The sequence below is a fragment of the Lingula anatina genome, chromosome 5, assembly GCF_051362555.1.
Source record: "Lingula anatina isolate TDL-2025a chromosome 5, LinAna3.0, whole genome shotgun sequence".
NCBI lineage: Eukaryota > Metazoa > Brachiopoda > Lingulata > Lingulida > Lingulidae > Lingula > Lingula anatina.
The window spans coordinates 1681486-1700607 of NC_141771.1; the positions used below are offsets into that span (position 1 = coordinate 1681486).

General features: G+C 36.4%; 1 protein-coding gene and 1 long non-coding RNA gene across 2 annotated transcripts in view; one reads left to right on the forward strand and one right to left on the reverse strand.

The window, feature by feature from the left end:
• Nucleotides 1-19122, reverse strand: part of LOC106179703 (dynein heavy chain domain-containing protein 1-like) — a 97164-nt gene that overhangs the window by 65525 nt on the left and 12517 nt on the right. Inside the window, exons 24-40 of the mRNA XM_087013753.1 lie at nt 18622-18663; nt 17646-17747; nt 9946-10143; nt 9426-9596; nt 8506-8746; nt 7558-7724; nt 7218-7352; nt 6186-6281; nt 5701-5832; nt 5088-5316; nt 4364-4537; nt 3652-3880; nt 2416-2564; nt 1898-2152; nt 1428-1678; nt 961-1093; nt 458-570 (exon numbers count right to left, since the gene is read on the reverse strand). Coding sequence (XP_086869879.1) covers nt 458-570; nt 961-1093; nt 1428-1678; nt 1898-2152; nt 2416-2564; nt 3652-3880; nt 4364-4537; nt 5088-5316; nt 5701-5832; nt 6186-6281; nt 7218-7352; nt 7558-7724; nt 8506-8746; nt 9426-9596; nt 9946-10143; nt 17646-17747; nt 18622-18663 — 2817 coding nt within the window. The remainder of the gene's footprint in view (nt 1-457; nt 571-960; nt 1094-1427; nt 1679-1897; nt 2153-2415; nt 2565-3651; nt 3881-4363; nt 4538-5087; nt 5317-5700; nt 5833-6185; nt 6282-7217; nt 7353-7557; nt 7725-8505; nt 8747-9425; nt 9597-9945; nt 10144-17645; nt 17748-18621; nt 18664-19122) is intronic.
• Nucleotides 11649-17617, forward strand: LOC106179700 (uncharacterized). Its single transcript, XR_001240066.2, has 3 exons — nt 11649-11894; nt 15775-15815; nt 16339-17617. It is a non-coding gene; the product is annotated as an uncharacterized LOC106179700 (long non-coding RNA).

Sequence of the window (19122 nt, forward strand, 5' to 3'; positions counted from 1 at the left end):
AAACACATGCTTTAATAATAGCATAAAATTCTTTGTTACACTAAAACATTTTGTAAACATAAGCAGTGCAACAACAGAGGCATGCTTTATACATGCAATGCAATAATTATCCCCCTTTACAGTTAGAAGTATCTCTCTCTCTCACACACACACACAAACACACACACACACTCTCTCTCTTTCTCTTCTAGGGGGATAGGATTAATTTAGGATTGAGCAGACCAATAAAGACCAGTTGTAAACTGTAAAACCAGATTATCTTGTGACAGAGGCTAGGGTTCAACCAAAATTTTATCTTTATCATCCTATTCACCGCTCTCTCCCCCCCCCCTCCTCCAAGCCCTTAATTACCTTGTCATATCTGGGTTGTCCTCTAATACCATACTGGTTATGACTGGAGGTACCCAGGCAGTGGAGAGCCCCCCCCCCCCCTCTCAACCCTCCCTCCCACCCTTACCTTGTCATATCTGGGTTGTCCTCTAATACCATACTGGTTATGACTGGAGGTACCCAGGCAGTGGAGAGCAGTCTTTAGATACTCTATCTGCTGGGCAAATACTGACATCAAACCTGAAATCAGAAAAAAATTCTGGTAACTAATCTTTATATTTTGCCATGATGAAAGGAACATTGGCAAAAATAAAATAATAAAAAATAAATAAATGAAAAATGGTGTCTGAGCTGGTGCTAACTTCTTTCTTGCAATAACAATACCAGGAATGTCTGGTTGTATTTTAGATCAAGTATACTTTATATTTGGCCAAATAATAAAATTACACATTACCACGAATTGGAGAGCACTTTCTTATATACTATAATCAAAATTCTATTTTTGAACTTTCACTGTTCTACTCAGTGACACTAACAGGCAAAGTGGAATGCAAGTCCAGAAACAGATGCTGATTTGTTGTGTATGTATCCTTTCCATGTAATTATCTTAATGTCTGATCACTGTCTTACCTTTGGTCAGTCTATCTGTGTCATCAAACACTGTCCAGCTACCAGACTGGACCATACCACTCAGGTACTGGTTAAGCAGAGGCAGCGTCAGCTCACTGTTACAGTTCACAGTCACACAGTGCCGACCCAGGGTCTGAATAAACAGGGAAAATGGGGAATTACAATTTGGAAACTTTTACAATGTATCTAATTTTTTAAAAATTATAATGATTTGTACTATTGTTGCATTTTTTTTGTCAAATGTGTTCTCATGAAAGTAAGCAATTATAATAGTGTAAGTATACAGTTTTTCACTCAATGAACTAATAACAGATATTATTATAAATTTAATAATGATTAATAATTTGCCTCTAATTAAAGGAAAAGAAGTCTCTCATATATTTTCAAAATATATATTTTTTCAAAACATCATGTTCTGTCCTTGGCTGGTAAAAACTTCAGAATAACCAACCCAGCATTATCTGTACCTTAGCCAAGTCTTTGATAGTCTCAGACTTCCCAGTGGCTGCTGGTCCCACCAGAGTACCACAGTGGAACGTCCTCAAGGCCAAGGTCAAGGTCAGATAGGCCCTTTCAGTCAGTGGCGTAAACACGAGTCTTTCAGAGGGTCCAAGATACTCATGATCGTAGAGGAAGGTTGCGCCCAGTTGTTGTATGGTGCAGGGTGTGAACTGGAACCCCGTAGATACGCTGGTCTTCACGCGGGCCATGCTATCCTCTGGAGTAGAAGATAAGGAAATATTTCAGGAAGAATTCGTAAAAATCTGTTGGCTAAAGAACAGCATTTTACAAGAAGGATTATAATCAACCGATAAATTGTGCTAAAAATAAGGGTAGAAACTGACCCTTAATAATTGCATACCATATATACACCAAAGATACATATTATATAAAGAAGCATTAACCATATTTTTAAGATCACTTCCAATTTCCCTACCAGACTTCTTCTCCTTCAGCCTGGCCAGTGATGCCCTTCTCTCCTTGGGCGAGGCGTCAGACTTGGACAGTAAGGAGTCCCGACTGCTGCCATGGGACAGACGTCTTTCTCTGGGGGTGCTGGAAGAGACCTCAGGTTTCGGCTGCTCCTTTATATCCGTCTTAGCTCTGAGAACGCTGCGGAAGTCCATGTGGAACTTCATGATCTTCTGCCAGTCATAGCTGTCCAGTGTGGGGGAACCCAGCTTTAACAGAACTGAGTAGACACAAATAATAAAATCTAAATTCAGCAAATTTAATTGTTTTATATATGCACAATTAAAAAAAAGAAAATAAATTGATAAACTAATAAGACAAAATATGTACATAAATTAACAAAATTTTTAATTAGAAATTCATTGTCAAAGATAGCACAAAGAGTACACAAGTTTTAAATTTAATTTATAGAAAATATCAAAATGAAAAATAAACTGGATACTGAACATTGACATGCCATGCACATAAATAGTTTTCTCTCACCTTCCACATAATCCCTGTGTTGTGTTGTCTGTTGAACCAGACATCCCAGAAGTCTCTGCAGTCTCTTGCGTACACTGGAGCCTCCGCCCTTCACACTGCTCTCCCTCAGGAAGTTCACATACTGCGTGATCTTACTGTTCTGTTGATTCCTGGTTATATCAATAAATAACATCACTTTAAATAATGGATATCCATTATGAAACACAAACACACATATTTTGAGACAGCAATGGACTCCGAAATTTTGCAAATATGTAATAATAGTTGGCAAATGAATTTATAAAAAAAAATAACACAAAGGATTCTAGAAGTGTATTAATTACTCATTCTTCACAGAAGTTGGAAGGAACAAGGGAGTTTTTTGTGTATCACCAGTTAAATCTTAAATAAAGGACACAGACAGTCAGCCTGTGTGTTATCTAACAAACCATAGCTGGTCATTAAATCTGAAACACACTGTCATTTTATTTTTTACAAATTACAAATTACAAAGGTGGAGCTACCATATCTACCAGACCATCTAATAGTGGTCTTACCTAAATTTTTGTTCTATTTATCACAGAGTTTCAGATGGGAAAAAAATTAATTCAGCAGAAAAAACCATAATATTATCAGTCAGCTAAAGTACATGTCTACTAAGAATGAAATTAGATGTTTGGTGTCCTTTTCTAAAGCAGTTATCTGGTCATCTAATCTGTATGGAATAAAACAACTGTTAAATTGCTATAATTCACCATCATCAGTGTGTTCTCTGGAGCAGTGAGGGTGATGACCAGTTAATGTAAACGGCAGTCTTCTTATCTATATCACCTTTTTGTACTTTGAACCATGGAGTTTCATTTTGGTTAAAATGCAGTCATTGGACCAAATAATGCCATCAAACCAGTAAGCAAGTAAAGTTTCTAGTCAAGCTTGTCAAGTCCATGTAATTTAAACCAACTGGTATTCTGTCCGTTTACGATCAGCTCACCATAAGAAGTCAGTGTCATGGCAGGTGGCTTCTTATGGTGAGCTGCCATAAGAAGTCAGTGTCATGGCAGGTGGCTTAAGTCATTTACGCAGGACAAGAGCAGGATTGGATTTCGATCACCATACAGTGAAGTAATCACAAGCACACAATGAGATAGTGGGAGCCAAGTTAGGTCAACCCAAACTGACTGCAAACACAACATTACTCACTGCAATTTTTTTTTAATTAAAAAAAAAAAACTTGGCGTCAGTGGTTATAACCATTACCTTATCTCCGTCAACTGATCCCTATCTCCGTGCTCGAGGGCCTTGGTCATGGCTTTCTGCCACATAATGGCCTCGGCGACCAGCACGCACTGGGACGGGAAGCGCAGGAGCCAGTGTTTAAAGGAGTGGCGAATCTGCTGGCTGAGTTGGGTCTGTTCCTGGGTGGGGTGTGCAGTGCTCACCTCATATCGGCTCAGTTCCTCCAGAAGGAGGACACTCTGTTTGGAGCCTGGAAATACGGCAGACAAATTGATTTTTTTTATGAACAATAATGTACGAAACAGATACCTTTTTTATCACAAAAATAGCTACCTTTGGTTACAGATTATTTTGTATTCACTTTTATCTAGGTAACTGTACATCTAACAATTTAAGCATAAGCAGATAAACACATAATTTATAGTATTTATGCAATATTCTAAATAATTCAAATATAGTAAAGAAAAATTAATGTAATGTTATTTTAGCTACAGGCCCATATTACAACAAAAGGAAACAATCATAAAACTACTTTTAAAAAATTGCAGCCAGGTTGACAAATTACTTTAAGTGGCTGTCATGTGGGCATATTGGTAACTACGAAGTACACACTGATTCTTTTTATTTTCTCTAGTTAAAACTGAGAAAACATACAAATGCATTTACGTGCTGTCCATGTGACAAAGTGTATGTCTTGTTTAACATCAGTATATATTCCTGGTATAACTCTCACCTTCCTCCCAGCGTGCTTGTACACACGCCTGTAACATGGTGGCCATGGTGCTCTTCATGCCTTCCTCTAGACCTGAGAGCCATCTGGTGGCCAGATTATTGGCTTCCAGTTTGTACAACAGCGGCACGGCTTCCTCCATATCTCCAGTGAGACTGGTCACTTGTAACTTATGGGCTGTATAGAAAAGAAAACAGACAATCATAAAACATATATACAATATATAATATATAATACATATTAAAAATAGTAGTGACATGGTTTCCTCCATGTCTCTAGTGATACTGGTCACTTGTTCAGTAGCTTATGGGCTATATAGAGAAAGAAACAGATAATCTTATATTTAAGCTCATATTTATTATCCACATCTTTGTATCTATTTCTTTACTTATCATCATTCATCTTTATATTTGTCCATTTCATCCTTACACATTACTAATTGTTGAGTACAAAATCAAGAGTGGTGCTACTGGACAAGAAAGTTGTTGGACTCCCCTTAGCAAAATGAAAACTTTGCAGCAACAAGTTTGCATGAGTTAGCAAGATAAATTTTATTGCTGCTAATTTGCAGCCATATTGCAGCAAATTTGCTTCAAATTTGCAAGAAAGAACTGTAGTTTGCGGCAATATTGCAGCAAACTCGCTGCGAATTTGCAGCAGGCCTGATATTATGATAAGCCCGGGTGTTTAATTTCAAACACCAACCATTAGATTACAGGTTTCTCACCGTTGAGAACAAAGTCCAGGGCAGTACTCATGGTGGTCATCTGAGACGGAAGAGCAAACGTCAGCGACTTGATTCCAGCAAAACATTTCTTGGCACAGGGCAGCAGAGCAGGAGGGTTACGGCTTATACCCATCAGGTCTACCACTTCCTGGTTACTGAGAAAATAAAGCCTGGGGAACTCTGACCTGGCATGCTCCAGGAGGTTTTCTAGGTGCTTCTGGATTTGTTCCTGGAAAAAGTATGATAAAACAAATGAAATAAGCATATTTTCAATACGAGCAGGCAAATTTTAAAAATTGGTTTCTATATTTGTATTAACAAATGAAAAAGAAAAGGCCAACTACTCATAAAACTTACCCTGAAGTATGTCACAAACGTAGACTCATTGATTCCAAAATTTAAGGTCTGCCTTATCAAAACCATTATTATAAACATCAGACATCAAACAATATCTTTGAAGGAATTGTTTCTCATCTAATTTAATGTTTGCCTTTAAATGTTGAACTCTCTGATGGGATTTCCCTGTAGTCAAGTTCTGTATCCATACTATTACGGTATTATTATTATTTTCTCATATTAAATCTAAAGTTTAAGTTAAGTAAGGCAAACTGACCATTCCTTCCAGTAGACTTTGAAGAAGCTCTCTGATGGCTTCTCCCTGTAGTCTTCTGTATCCTGGCTCTCCACGCTGCTTGCTGAAGATGGAGGTCACCTTGGGGTCATTTACTACTGACTTGATAAATTCCTGGAATACAACACGCAAAGTATTTTACTCATTTCTCAATCAAACAAGGGATCTACATATAAGTGATAGGTATAAGTCTAAAATGTATGTAACAAATGCAATTTACTACTAATTTTAACTTTGAGAGCATTCACGTTGATAAGAGCCAAGGTCTAGCAAGGCCAAGACCTAATGAATGTCATTAGGTTACACGGTCTTCCTTTCATGTAGGTCTGCCATATTTAGGTCTTGGTCTTGCTAGACCTCGGCTCTTCTCGATGTGAATGCTCTCTTTAACTTAATATCCTACTCTTAAAGGCACTCTGTACTGTACACTCAATTTCTTTCAAGAAAGATTCTTATTCTAACATTACCTTGTATTTAGCATTGATGGACTCAAACTTTAGACTTTGGGACCCAAGTTTTCTGTATATATCTGGATCTTCAAATACTTTCAACAGATAGAGCCACTGAAACAGATAGGAAAGAATAATAAAAAATAATGTTTACTATTCCTGACCTTTATCATTTTTAATAGATTTCATTCTTTTTCATTTCTTTGCTTTTTCCAAAAATTGATTGACAAATCAAAAGATGGCCAAAGACTTAACAAAATACTGTATAAAACAGTAAAAATGTTAACTCACATAATACCAACTTTGAAAGGACTAGAGCAAAAATGAAATGGATCAAAGAAAGCTAAAACTGCAATTTTCTCATTTTCTTTATCCTAATAAACAAATCATATAAAAACAAAATTAACAATTTATAAATTCTATCAGTTGGCGAAAGTTAATCATATATTCCATTCTACAGGAGTAGAAAAACCTCAGAACATGGCCAATGTCCAAGGCAGAAGACTCAGACCAGGTGTATCTGGCACACAACACATACACACACACACACACACGCACACACACACACACATATAGGCATGCACACATACTTGCACATGCACATACACACACAAGCACAAATACATACAGATATGCACACACGCACATGCACACATATACACACACACATACACCATATGTATGTGACTCATGCCTGGTCTTTGTATATATAACCAGAACTTGGCTCTGATCATGAGTATCACCCCATTTCCATAGATTAGATCGACCTACTTTAGATCGACCTAACTCCCTGGGGGTTCACGCTAAATAGCTGTCAGCCGGGTGGACACGAAAGTTAATTACCCCTCACAGCTTGTGATAGGCGGGACGGACATTTAAGTCGGATTATCTGAAAGTAATCTAGTGAGACTCCCCACGGGGATAGATCGATCTAAAATCTATGGGAATAGAGCCTATGTGTTACTGATCAGATGTGATACTGGTACCAGTACTACTGTATACACCACACACGCCAGCCTCACTCACAGTGCCTATAATAATAATACTGACCTTCTTCTGACATGTGACCCAGAGGTCAAGGATCTCCTCAGCCTGCTGTAGCGAGCTTGACCAGTACTCTGTCTCTGGACGCAGGTCAGCCAGGTAGGGGGACACCAGCATGGAGGTCAGGGTGACCTGGCTGTCCTGGAGGGACAAGTTGATCATAGTTAATTGTAGTAACACCAGCTAAAAGGCTATGACTTGAGGGATACGAGACTTCCTTAAGGGAATGTTTTCAAAACAGTTGTGATCTTTCTTACATTTCCTTTTCAACTGATGCATTAAATTATAAATTGCATTCCATGTGTCTATAATGTAAAATCAGGGATATAACAACTAATATACTTACATCTATGAGGTACTTCAGCTCCTCCACATCAATAAGTACAAACATGTCATCTCCAGAGATATTCAGTCCCTTCGGCATGTTGGCCAGGGCTTTCTCATGTCTGAACTTGGCCATCCCCTTCACCTTCCTCCCCCCTGGGTGAGCACTGGGAGCCACGCCCGCTGTGTCTGGAAATATACTCACAGAGCTTAATATAACTCATTTACTAACAGTAGGCAACTATGGCTGCCAGTCTGAGGTAAAAAGACAGTTTAGTAGAATTGGTGTCTAGTAACATATTAAATAATATATTATATTCAAAGTTTAACAAGTCCAATAACAGACAAGGAGAAGACATTTGATGGTTGCTTTAGATTTTGTATCCATTATTTACAGATTTCTTCTGAGGTCAAACAACAACAACAACAACAACACATACCAGACAAGAATGTCAACAACTTCAACAAAAACAACCAATTCCTGACACACTACATACAATAACAACATTATATATATTTTACTACTAAATACCATCTCAATCCCTAACCACATGTACATACATGCACATGCACACACACATACACGCACATACACACACATGCACAAGCACACACACATGCACATACACACATGCATATACATGCACGTGCACAAACACACATATAAACAAATACATACACACACACACACATACATACATACACACAACTTTTAGAACACTCCCACTAACACAATAACACATACCAGACAAAAACAACAACACATACCAGACAAAAACAACAACACATACCAGACAAAAACAACAACACATACCAGACAAAAACAACAACAAATTCCACATATGCCACATACAAAGCAACTGTACATCAATTCATATCTTATACAACAATAACCCAACCAAATCCCTAACCACACACACACACACACACACGCATACACACACACACACACACAGTCTAGTAGCCTCACCTTTATCATACACGCTATCAGGGATATGCTTGGCCAGCTTCAGGTTCTTCTCCTGCCAAAGTTTCCTCAGTTTGACCAGTTTTTGTTCCAGAGCAAACTCGGACTTGGCACCAGTATAGATGGTGTTGATAAGGAGGCTGTGCTCGCCCAGGTTCAGGTCTAAAAGTTCCGCAACGGTCACGTTCCAGCCTGGCTCATACTCCTCACCAATGCCGACAAAGATTTCTTTCCAGTGCCGAGGCTAAGGAAATACAGGGATTTAGATGTGCACTTTTTTCACCTCAGTAATTGAATAAAATTTTATAAGCAATTTTAAGTCTGAGTTTAAAAACATTCAGTCAGTCAGGGATATTAGCCATTAGACAATTGAATAGGAGATTAGTTGGTGATTAGAAAAATATTGGACTTTTTTTTCCTCAGCTTTAACTCCTATTAAACTGACTGACATGTACGCATTTTTTTTTACATTAATTTTTTAACTTTATTTATAGCTTTCATTTAATTTCACCAAATGGAAGAGCAATTTTCAATGGCCACTTAGTTTCACGAGCCAGAACACTTAAGGCTCAGACTAAACATTATAAGATGCATTGGTTTGTTGGTTTGTCAGTGGCCAATTTAGTTTGATCAAACTTTTGTACATATGGATTTTTCTGTGGTCACTCATAATTCAAGGTACAGACTGTTTGATTAAGACCCCATTCCCAGAGATTAGATGACCTAACTCCCTGGGGGTTCACGCTAGATAGCTGTCAGCCGAGTGGGCACGAAAGTTAATCACCCCCTTACAGCTTGTAGTAGGCGGGACGGGTATTTAAGCCGGATTATCTGACAGTAATCTAGTGAGACTCCCTGCAGGGATAGATTGATCTAAAAGCTCTGGGAATACGCCCTAAGTCCATAACCAGATCACCACTTACTTTCAAGGCATCACTGGCCAGTTTATGCAGCAAGGGGAGGTCTTGTTTGAAGTCCTGTAGTACCTTGAACCAGTTGGCAAGCACCTTGTCTCCCAGAGGAAGGTGACTCTTCATCTGGAATGCTATCCCCTGCCACTCCTGGACCTTGTCAAATGCCTTCTGGACATTCATCTGGTTGAGATAATAATAATAATAATAATAATAATAATAATAATAATAATAATAATAATAATAATAATAATAATAATATATGTATATGGCATTGAAATATGTCTCCATTTTTCCCTTGATTTTTTAAAGACCATCTGGGCATTTATCTGGTGAGCAATACTGTAACACTTCATATTTTTAAAAAAAATTAACTTTTAAAGATAAATCTGGTGCTGTGCTTACATTTCATTCATTTATTTCAGACAATATACAAGTGACAAATTACTCACAAAATCAGTGCTAAATTGACAAAAATACAAAACAAAATAAGTGATAATTCCCCAACACCCAACGTATCAATTCTCCTCACCTTCCTGAAGAGCTGCTGCTTCCAGTCGATGATGGAGTGATTGGACAACTCCACGTATTTCCACAGCTCCTGGCGTATGTCCATCTTGATGGCCAGTTTATGAAGGAAGTCCAGGTTGTAGGGGTTTCCCGTGATCATCTCCTTCCACTTGCAACACTCCTTTAACTTGTGTTCCACTGTGTAGAACTTCCCTCGCAGCTGAAATATACCAACACTTCATTAGCAGGGAGGACTGGTAAAGATGGAAGAATTTTATTCAACTTCAGTATTATTTCTTCTGATCTAAGCTTTTGGAATTCAAACCAGATGTAAAATACCTGGTAACATCAAGCAAAATGAAATATTTATTGGTACACCAAAAAGAAAACAACTTTATCATTTAGTCTTATTATATCATATTCTTATACAGAAAATAATGAAATATATTGCCATGACTCCATATTTAGAACAATTGATGAATTATGTGAATGAAAATGAGTAAGCATACATGTAAGTGAAAGCTGCATAATATCTATAGGTACATATCAATATAAATATATACATATATTGACTTATCATATTTCATGAGTTTATAAATAAAACTCAGTGCACTAGCTGCAAGGTCAATTTATCAAAAACATCAAAGGCTACATCCTCCCATTAAAACAATGGTTATAATTTATGCTTCAAGAAGTAGAACAGTTACTGCCCTCTCAGGTGGAAAGCTATGATAATTCATCATCAGGCAATCAGTGAAATTTATCTGTCAGTTGGCACAAACATGCACTATTTCTCAAACCCTCACTTAAATATCTAGGCAATGGTTGGGGCCATGACATTCCTCAAGTTACACTTCTCCCTTCTCTCAGGCATGACACTTCACACAGGAGCTACTTCAGAAATGGGTCAGCTCAATCAATCAACTTTCAGAAAAGTCTTAAAAAAGATTTTGAGTGTAATGGCTTCAAAGACAGTAATTCAAGTTTAACAGATGTATTGCACTAAATCATTCTTAGGTCATGGCAAGTTGGTAAAATTGTGCTGGAACCAAAAATAGATTGAATGACTAACACCCCATTTCCATAGATTTTTAGATCGATCTATCCCTGTGGGGAGTCTCACTAGATTACTGTCAGCTTGGCCGGCTTAAGCGTCTGTCCTGCCTACTAAAAGCTGTAAGGGGGTATTTAACTATGGTGTCCGCTCGGCTGACTGCAATTTAGCCTGAACCCCCAGGGAGTTAGGTCGATCTAAAACTTAATCTTTAGACCGATCTAAATCTCTGGGAAAGCACCCTAAGGATGTACACTGGATGACCACCCCCTGTGGCACCCTCTAACATGACAGATGGCCAATCTCCACCACTCTCTTCTAAAACAATTCAGATCTCAAGCCATCTGTGTATTACAACTATTAATATCACCACTATTATTACTATAATATGCCAAATGTATTGTAGAGATCAAGCTAACAAATACACCAATTCTACAATTTCATGCTCAGTAAATGTCATTATTAGGAATCTACAGCAGGCCTAAGGGTCTACACACATACAAAATAAATAAATAAATAAATAAATAAATAAAAAACAAACAAACAAATAAATAAATAAATAAATTAAGTCAGCAGGTTCCCTGGCTAAAAATTTAATTACCACCATAACATGGTCACATGGCAAGTCTTACCCTATCAGGAGCAGTGTAACAGCACTCTCATGGAAATCCTAGTCAACTAAAACAAGGAAATGACTTGTGAACTGGGGGACAGACCTACCCCTTGTAACCCTCAATTTTGAAGATAAAAGTCTCCAACAAGAAGTCACTGTTACTGTATCTAGACTACCAGTGGTCAAGACATCTGCAGGAGAAGAGGACCCTCAGCTCATCCTACCGACCCAGCCTTAATTCACAACTTTTCCAGAAAGATGATTATTGTAACCATAGCAACTCTGGTTGCCATGGCAATTGGAAGTAAGTTGTCTTTTTGATACTTTGAACTTAAAAAAAAATTGCTTTTAGGTTAGGTTAAAAAACTTAAAGGACTTTTTTTTATCTATTAAATGCTTTTTTTTTCCACAACTCAAGGTAGTGACAACTGTAGCTTATGACAATTACTTGAATTGTTTAAATGTTTACTTTTACATGCACTTATACAAGAATTATCATCCTTAAGTACTCACAAAATGTATTTTCTGGCATGAATCCAGATAACCTTTCAAAACTTTTTAATAATTTGTAAGAGTATTGCCAACAAAACATTCTTAGAAAAGGAAAGAACTTGATTCCTTGTTGTTTAAATTTCTTATGGAATAAACATGAAAGTCTATCCTTTAGAACACAGTGATACAGTTCTGGTCTAACAACCTTTTAACATGTACAGATGAACAATGCAATTGTGCTGTTTTACATGTTTAAGTACATTAAGTCCACCTTGTTTAAATGTGGAAAAAATTGCAGTGTTGTAAACTAAGATATTAACTACATGTAGCCAGACTTTTGTTATGTGGTTCACGGCACTCTGTACTTTCTAAAACAGAGGGTTAAGGGCAAAAAGCACTTTTTAATCACTAGTCTTTCCATTCTGCTCCAAAACGTCCCCTAACCCAAGCTCACCCACCACCTCTACTTCTAAGTGAGCTTGAGTGCATCATTGTTCATAAGACTTTTTAATCTTAATCTAAAAGGAGGAATAAGGAAGCTGTCATTATATCTAAAGGTAGGGTTTTTTTTTTTTTTTTTTTAAATTTATTTCTTATTATTTTTTGTGGGAGGGGTACATGTCTTGGCTTAATCACATCTGAATTGTCTTAAAATGCCTGAAGCCATCTCTCAGTGACACACATCATCATTCTGACATCACGGAAAAATCATCTAAAATGAAAAATGAAAGACTGCACATACTGGTCTCCATTAGGATAATGATGAGTTAAGAGAGAAACATTGTTCTAAAATTATATGCATTTATTGGTATTGTTTAGTTTTAGTGATGAATGAACAGAGTTAGAAAATTGCCAGTCACAGAAGAAATTTTTAAAGCCAGTGATTATTATTTAATTTTTTATCTATTTATTTATTTATTCATTTATTTGTTTGTTTGTTTGTTTGTTTGTTTGTTTGTTTTTGTCACAGTAATGTCAGACTGAAATTTAATAAACATGAAAAATGCATCAAAATTAATTTTTTCCACCCTGTAAGTCATTAAGGGCAGATTCAGATGTCAATATCACGCACCAGAGCACAGGAAGACAGGGTTTATTTCTGCCACTCTATCATTAACTTCACCATCAGAGATGTGAACTCCAGATAACATACCATCAAAAATGCCTCGTGTCACTGCCCTCTACTTGACTTAGAATAAAAAAAAAAACAACTGAATTTTTAAAACATTCTAGTTTTTTTTTTTTTAATTCTTTCAAAATCATTTCTCATTTCTTTCATATCATTCATAAACCAAGCTACATGTATGTTGAACGAGGTGTAAAAGGTTCCTGTTTTAGTTTCACAAAAGTGCTTTAGTTGGAAAATTGTTCTGTGTCTAGACTAAAAGTGGTTTTCTTTAGCTCAAGTTTGTATTAAGAATAGTCTGAAACATTTCAGTGGCAGATTTAGGGGGGTGTCAGGAGGATCCTGACCCCCCCCCCCCCCCCAACCACCTGCAGTTTCTGGAAAAAAAACACCAATGGTGACATCTTGAAATTAGAATTTTGACTAGCTGAATCACAGTTCTAAACCGTAAAAAATGGCATCGTTCACCCCCATCAAGTAATCCTGGATCCATTGCAGTCTTCCCCGTGTCATCCCTGTACTGTCCAAGCAGTCCACAACTCGGAGACGAGATGAGAAAGATTGCAATCTGCCATGTAAACAAGTCCCTCCACCCTGGTGATACCACCCTGGTGTTCTGAACATTGTTATTAGAGGGTAGAAAGATATTTGGGAACAAACACAAATACGAGCAAATTTACAATCTATGATGGTAAAACAAAACATATACAAGTTTTTTTTCACAATAACATAATCTGATGGTAATAACAGAGGTGGAAGTCATGAAGCTAGGTGTACATGTAGCATCTTGTCATCAATGGGGAACTGAAAAGAGATACGTACTCAAGCCTACATTACATAACAAATAAGGGCTGTTAATATAATATTAATTTTTATCTACTAGTACTTATTGACTTACTGTGATATGACTCATATATTAGGGCCACAGCACGTTTTTCCCACATGTATCTATTAATACATCTTTATACTTTTTTCAACAGTAGTCTGACTGTGTCTAGTGCATGTTTATCTATCCCAAACCAATAAATCTAGCTACAAGCTTGTTTTTTTTTTCTTTCTCATTTTAGCTATGAAATATTTCAAGTGAATGGTTGTGATGGGTAAAGATAGTATCAGTAGTGTGGAGAAGACATTTCCTTGATATCAAGACATTTAATGGCTTTCTGCATGCCTGCAATCTAATGATCAAGATAAGTTATCTAGACTTCAGATACAAAACAAATAAACCTTCTGCCTGTACACAGTGGCAAGCTTTGGCCATCTCTTCCATAATGGTACCTTTTATCTGCCCTTTACTATCTCTGTGACCAAACTGAAATGTGTTCTTGTGTTTTTGCGTAGTTCCTATTACTGACATGAAAATATCATCAGCTTACATAACTATGTCAATCTTGTGCTAGCCAGGCTTATGGCCATGAGGCAATTATGTGATCATGAGTCACCTAGCTGTACATGAATATAACAAGTATATTACCAAGCTGCAGGTGAGACAATACGCCAGTGATTTTCATTTTAGCATGTTGTGAGGTTTCAGTAGATACTGCTTCCCAAAACTGAATTTAAAAAAAAAAATTACTCAACTACATAAGTTTTTTATGTCTCCTTGATGTAAGCTGATTTAAGTAATAGGACGTGCCAGTTAAAACAATAGAACCAACTCAAGTATGACATTCCAAATTTGGCCAATGATGGTCGCATTTATTGAAGGTCCCATTAATAAAAAGAAATGAAGCAGATTAATGATAAACATTTAATAGTATAATAAATGGTATTTATTTTTGCAAGGTTCAGGAGGAGAGCTAGATTTTGATATAAAGAGACTGGGCCCCAAGCTGAAGTTATTGGAGTAAGGGTGAAGCATTGCATGGAACGCATTACCACATGACATGCTGTATGTGATATAAAGTACAGCTGAGTCATGTTTTCTACCTGCCATGGTTTAATAGATATACAGCATGCATCTACTGAAAAACAACCAAGGGCGCTGTGACCCTGCTCAGATTGGGTCACCATGCATGACCCTGCCCAGATTGGGTCACCTTGACCCTGCTCAGATTGGGTCACCTTGACCCTGCTGAGATTGGGTCACCGTGACCCTGCTCAGATTGGGTCACCTTGACCCTGCTGAGATTGTGTCACCATGACCCTGCTCAGATTGGGTCACCTTGACCCTGCTGAGATTGGGTCACCATGACCCTGCTCAGATTGGGTCACCTTGACCCTGCTGAGATTGGGTCACCGTGACGCTGTTAAGACTGGGCCTGCTGCTTAGTCTCAATGATATGTTCACACAGAAGTACATGTACAAATGGGGGGTATTTTCAAAGTGGAACATTTTGGAGGCTTTTTTTTCTCTCTCTCTCTTTTCTGTGTTCCTACTCCCTTTTTTTTCAAGACTTTGAGGCTATGTTTATGTTTTAACCAGCATGTTCATCATGATGTTATTTTGTGCATGATGGAGACAAATAAATTAAAATAAACATAAACATAGCTAGAGTAACTAATCTGAAACTAATTAAAAATCTATTTTTAAACCATATATTCTGAGCTATTCCTTTTTTTTCAGTCCTAGCAAACAGCCTCACTGTTGTCTTCACTATGTAGAAGGTAGGTCAACATTTATTACTTGGTCGCTGACATATCAAGAGTTTGGCAGACTGCTACTAGAGGGCACCACTGAGGGGGGTTTATAACATATAAATCTCTCAGCAGCTCATGTTGCAAACTGAGGACATCCTATAAATTGTCATACACTGTAGGCGCTATTTCCTATACAAGTACCAGTCTTAATAAAAATCTCAATAATTTGTTGGTCAATTCTTTAACTTGTTTTCAACTCAATCATGTACATCAAAGCATAATGATGGCCAAAATTTCATGTAACAAAAAAAAAGTTCAAATTTTCACTGTCTATTTGTATTCTCACATTACCTATCTTGACAACAATCTTAACAACAATTTTATTCTTCCTAGTATGGGCTTGGCAACATGTCAAGTTCTGAGGAAAAAAAATGGATGCCTTGCGTCAATTGTCCCCTCCTTCAGGTGCTGAGACCACCAGCATAATTCTGTAGAATTTTTGAAAAAAAATTTATTCAATTAAATATACTTAATATGTATTATTTTAAAGAAAGAAAACCCAGCCATCCCAGCAGTGAAGTGAGGCTCTAAGATCCAGAGGATAACCAGGTTATTACTGACACCATGAAGTGAAGGCACAGGACAAAGTTAGAGGAAAGAATTCTCATGGATTTTTATGGCGGATCTTCAGATTTTAATTAATATCACCTTGGGAAAAATGGGATGAACTATAACAGCATATGACTTGGTCACATATTGTATGTAGATATTCCTACAGAGAAGAACTGAATTACCATGCAACATGAGCGCCATCTATATTCTAAATGACAGTTATCATCGGATGTTGTCGGTGAAATTATAACCATGAAAAGAAATAGCAGAATCCTATCCATCGAAGTTTCAAATAAGACCAGAATATAACAATGACTTTTTTAATTTATATAACTGCACTCCTTATATAAAAAAATAATATATCTATATGAATGCATCTTTTAGGATTTTTGGGTTGTGATAATCTTAAATTCAATTTTAAGTAAATATCAAAATGACATTGATTAACGTCTTGGTAAAATATTCCATCTCACGTCTCACATTCATATTCCATCTCACATCTACTCAGTAAGATACATATTATTATAGAATCTTGTCATCAAAATATAATTATAAAAATAATAATGGCTTTTTCACAATATTGTTCTCACTGTCACATTTGGTATCAAACCACATCAGTGGATACACATGTCATACTTGTAATTTAATGCCTTAAATGAATTTTCGGTTTTCTCAACTTTTCATTGAAATAGCAACTATAAATATGATCAATTCCATTACATTCAGTCTAATTTCCAGAAGTTTATAAGGTTGTAATATATAAATATGTGTCCTGAATTATATAGATGTGCGGGTTAAATGTTTTTAGGATGTATACTTATATAATCAGTTTACAGGTCAAGTTTAAAGAAGTCTGTTCTAAGTCACATGAGGTTACTCAATTAAAAAAGAAGCCATATCTTTGATTAACAAATACATCCACCTCAAATGTATTTAGGAATGGTCCTCTGCCTTGTAACTATATTATACACCTTGATCAATCAGTTTAAGTTATCAACCTATTGTCCACTAATAGAAGCCATTTAGTGCTCAGTCTGGAAGTCTTCCCTATCGCATGTGTAATTGAATTAAAGTGACCACTCTGGCAACCCACCTGGCTGGGAAGCCAATGTAATGTAATTATATATGTGAAGGTATATAAAGATAGAAATAAAGGTAGAAGTCAGTAGTCAGTACTCAGAGAGAGGACACTGCATGCTGATCTCTAGAAAGCAGAACATGACGTTATGTCACACACATCATTACCTGTCTCATTTCAGACAACATGGCTGAAGGGTTCTCTTCTGGACTGAGAAACTTCCCTGTGGTCCCAACTTCCACTAAATGATACGCTTCCTTCTCAAGTTGCTAAAAAAATTGAAAAATGGAAAAAAATATTCAAACTCACTTTTTATAATAAATATCAGGCACTTGTAGGAGGAACAGAAGTCCCAATCAAAGGAAGGGAAATTGTAATGATTCCATGAATTCAAAATTATGTAATTATATTATATCATATAATTGCTGATTTAATCTGCAAATAACAGTCACTGCATGTTAACTCATAATGAGAAATCTCATACCAGAGAAGCAATTTAAAAAAATTAATAAAAAAAAAACTAAATAATTATGACTCCAACATCAATTTTTTTCTTTACTGTAGAATTTGAATTAGTCTATTGGCTTGATACTGGAAAGTCTTTTGCAGAGGGGGCGGGGGGGGGGGGGGGGGGAGGGGAGCAATAGCAACATAACAGCCTTTTTGTTATAATCTGCAGGACTATATCTTTATAACATGCTAAACTTAGTGCCTTGTTTGGTTAATAACAAGTTTCATTCTAAATTCTAACTGCAAGCTTAGTTGTATATTAAATATTCAAATGAAAAAAGTATGTGTACAGTATAAATGTCACAGTGTATAAATATACACCAGTCTGTCATTCATCTGCTCTGCATAAAATTGTTACTTTCATATAATTAACTACAAAGATTACAAATACTAATTTAAAGCTATAGATTAATAACTACCATATATAATCACATTTTAAAAAGTTTGGAGGATATGATTTTATAGCCATTCCGGTAATGAAAAAGTCAAAAGACCAAAATAAAATGGATGGGGATTTATCCCAATCAAATCCAGGGCAATGAGAAATAATTTAAGAGAAATAAAGCAAACATTATATATGAAGTACATGATAAAGTCTGCATGCACATGCACATGCCCTCGCATGCATGTTACCCTCAGCAGCCCCTCCGTCTCCAACAATGTGTGCTTTGAGGCCTGTAAGAAAGTTTACGAAACACAAGAAGGAAGAGAGGTAAAAGAAATCACAAAGACTGAGAGATTTTATCAAGTAACAGGAATTTAGACAATTCACCATAGAGGTTATAAAAAGACAGAGATTATAAAATAGCAAGTGAAATAGAAAATTATCTGAATCAAGGTAAAAATAATTTGGAAAAAAATCAGAAAAGATGAAATAAGATTACAACATGTAAATTAAATATATGTCCACCTTGGTGAATGATAAATTTATTGATTAAAGGAAGCAAATGTGGGTAATATGTGCAAGACAATCAAGACAATATAGAAACTATTCACTAACACAGTGTAGTGAATAAAATTTATGTTACGTAAAAAAAAAAAAAATAAATAAATAAAATGAACACAGGGGAATGTTTGGCCAAAAATGTATCTTTGCAGATTTTCCTGGCACAAAAATAAATAAATAAAAATAAA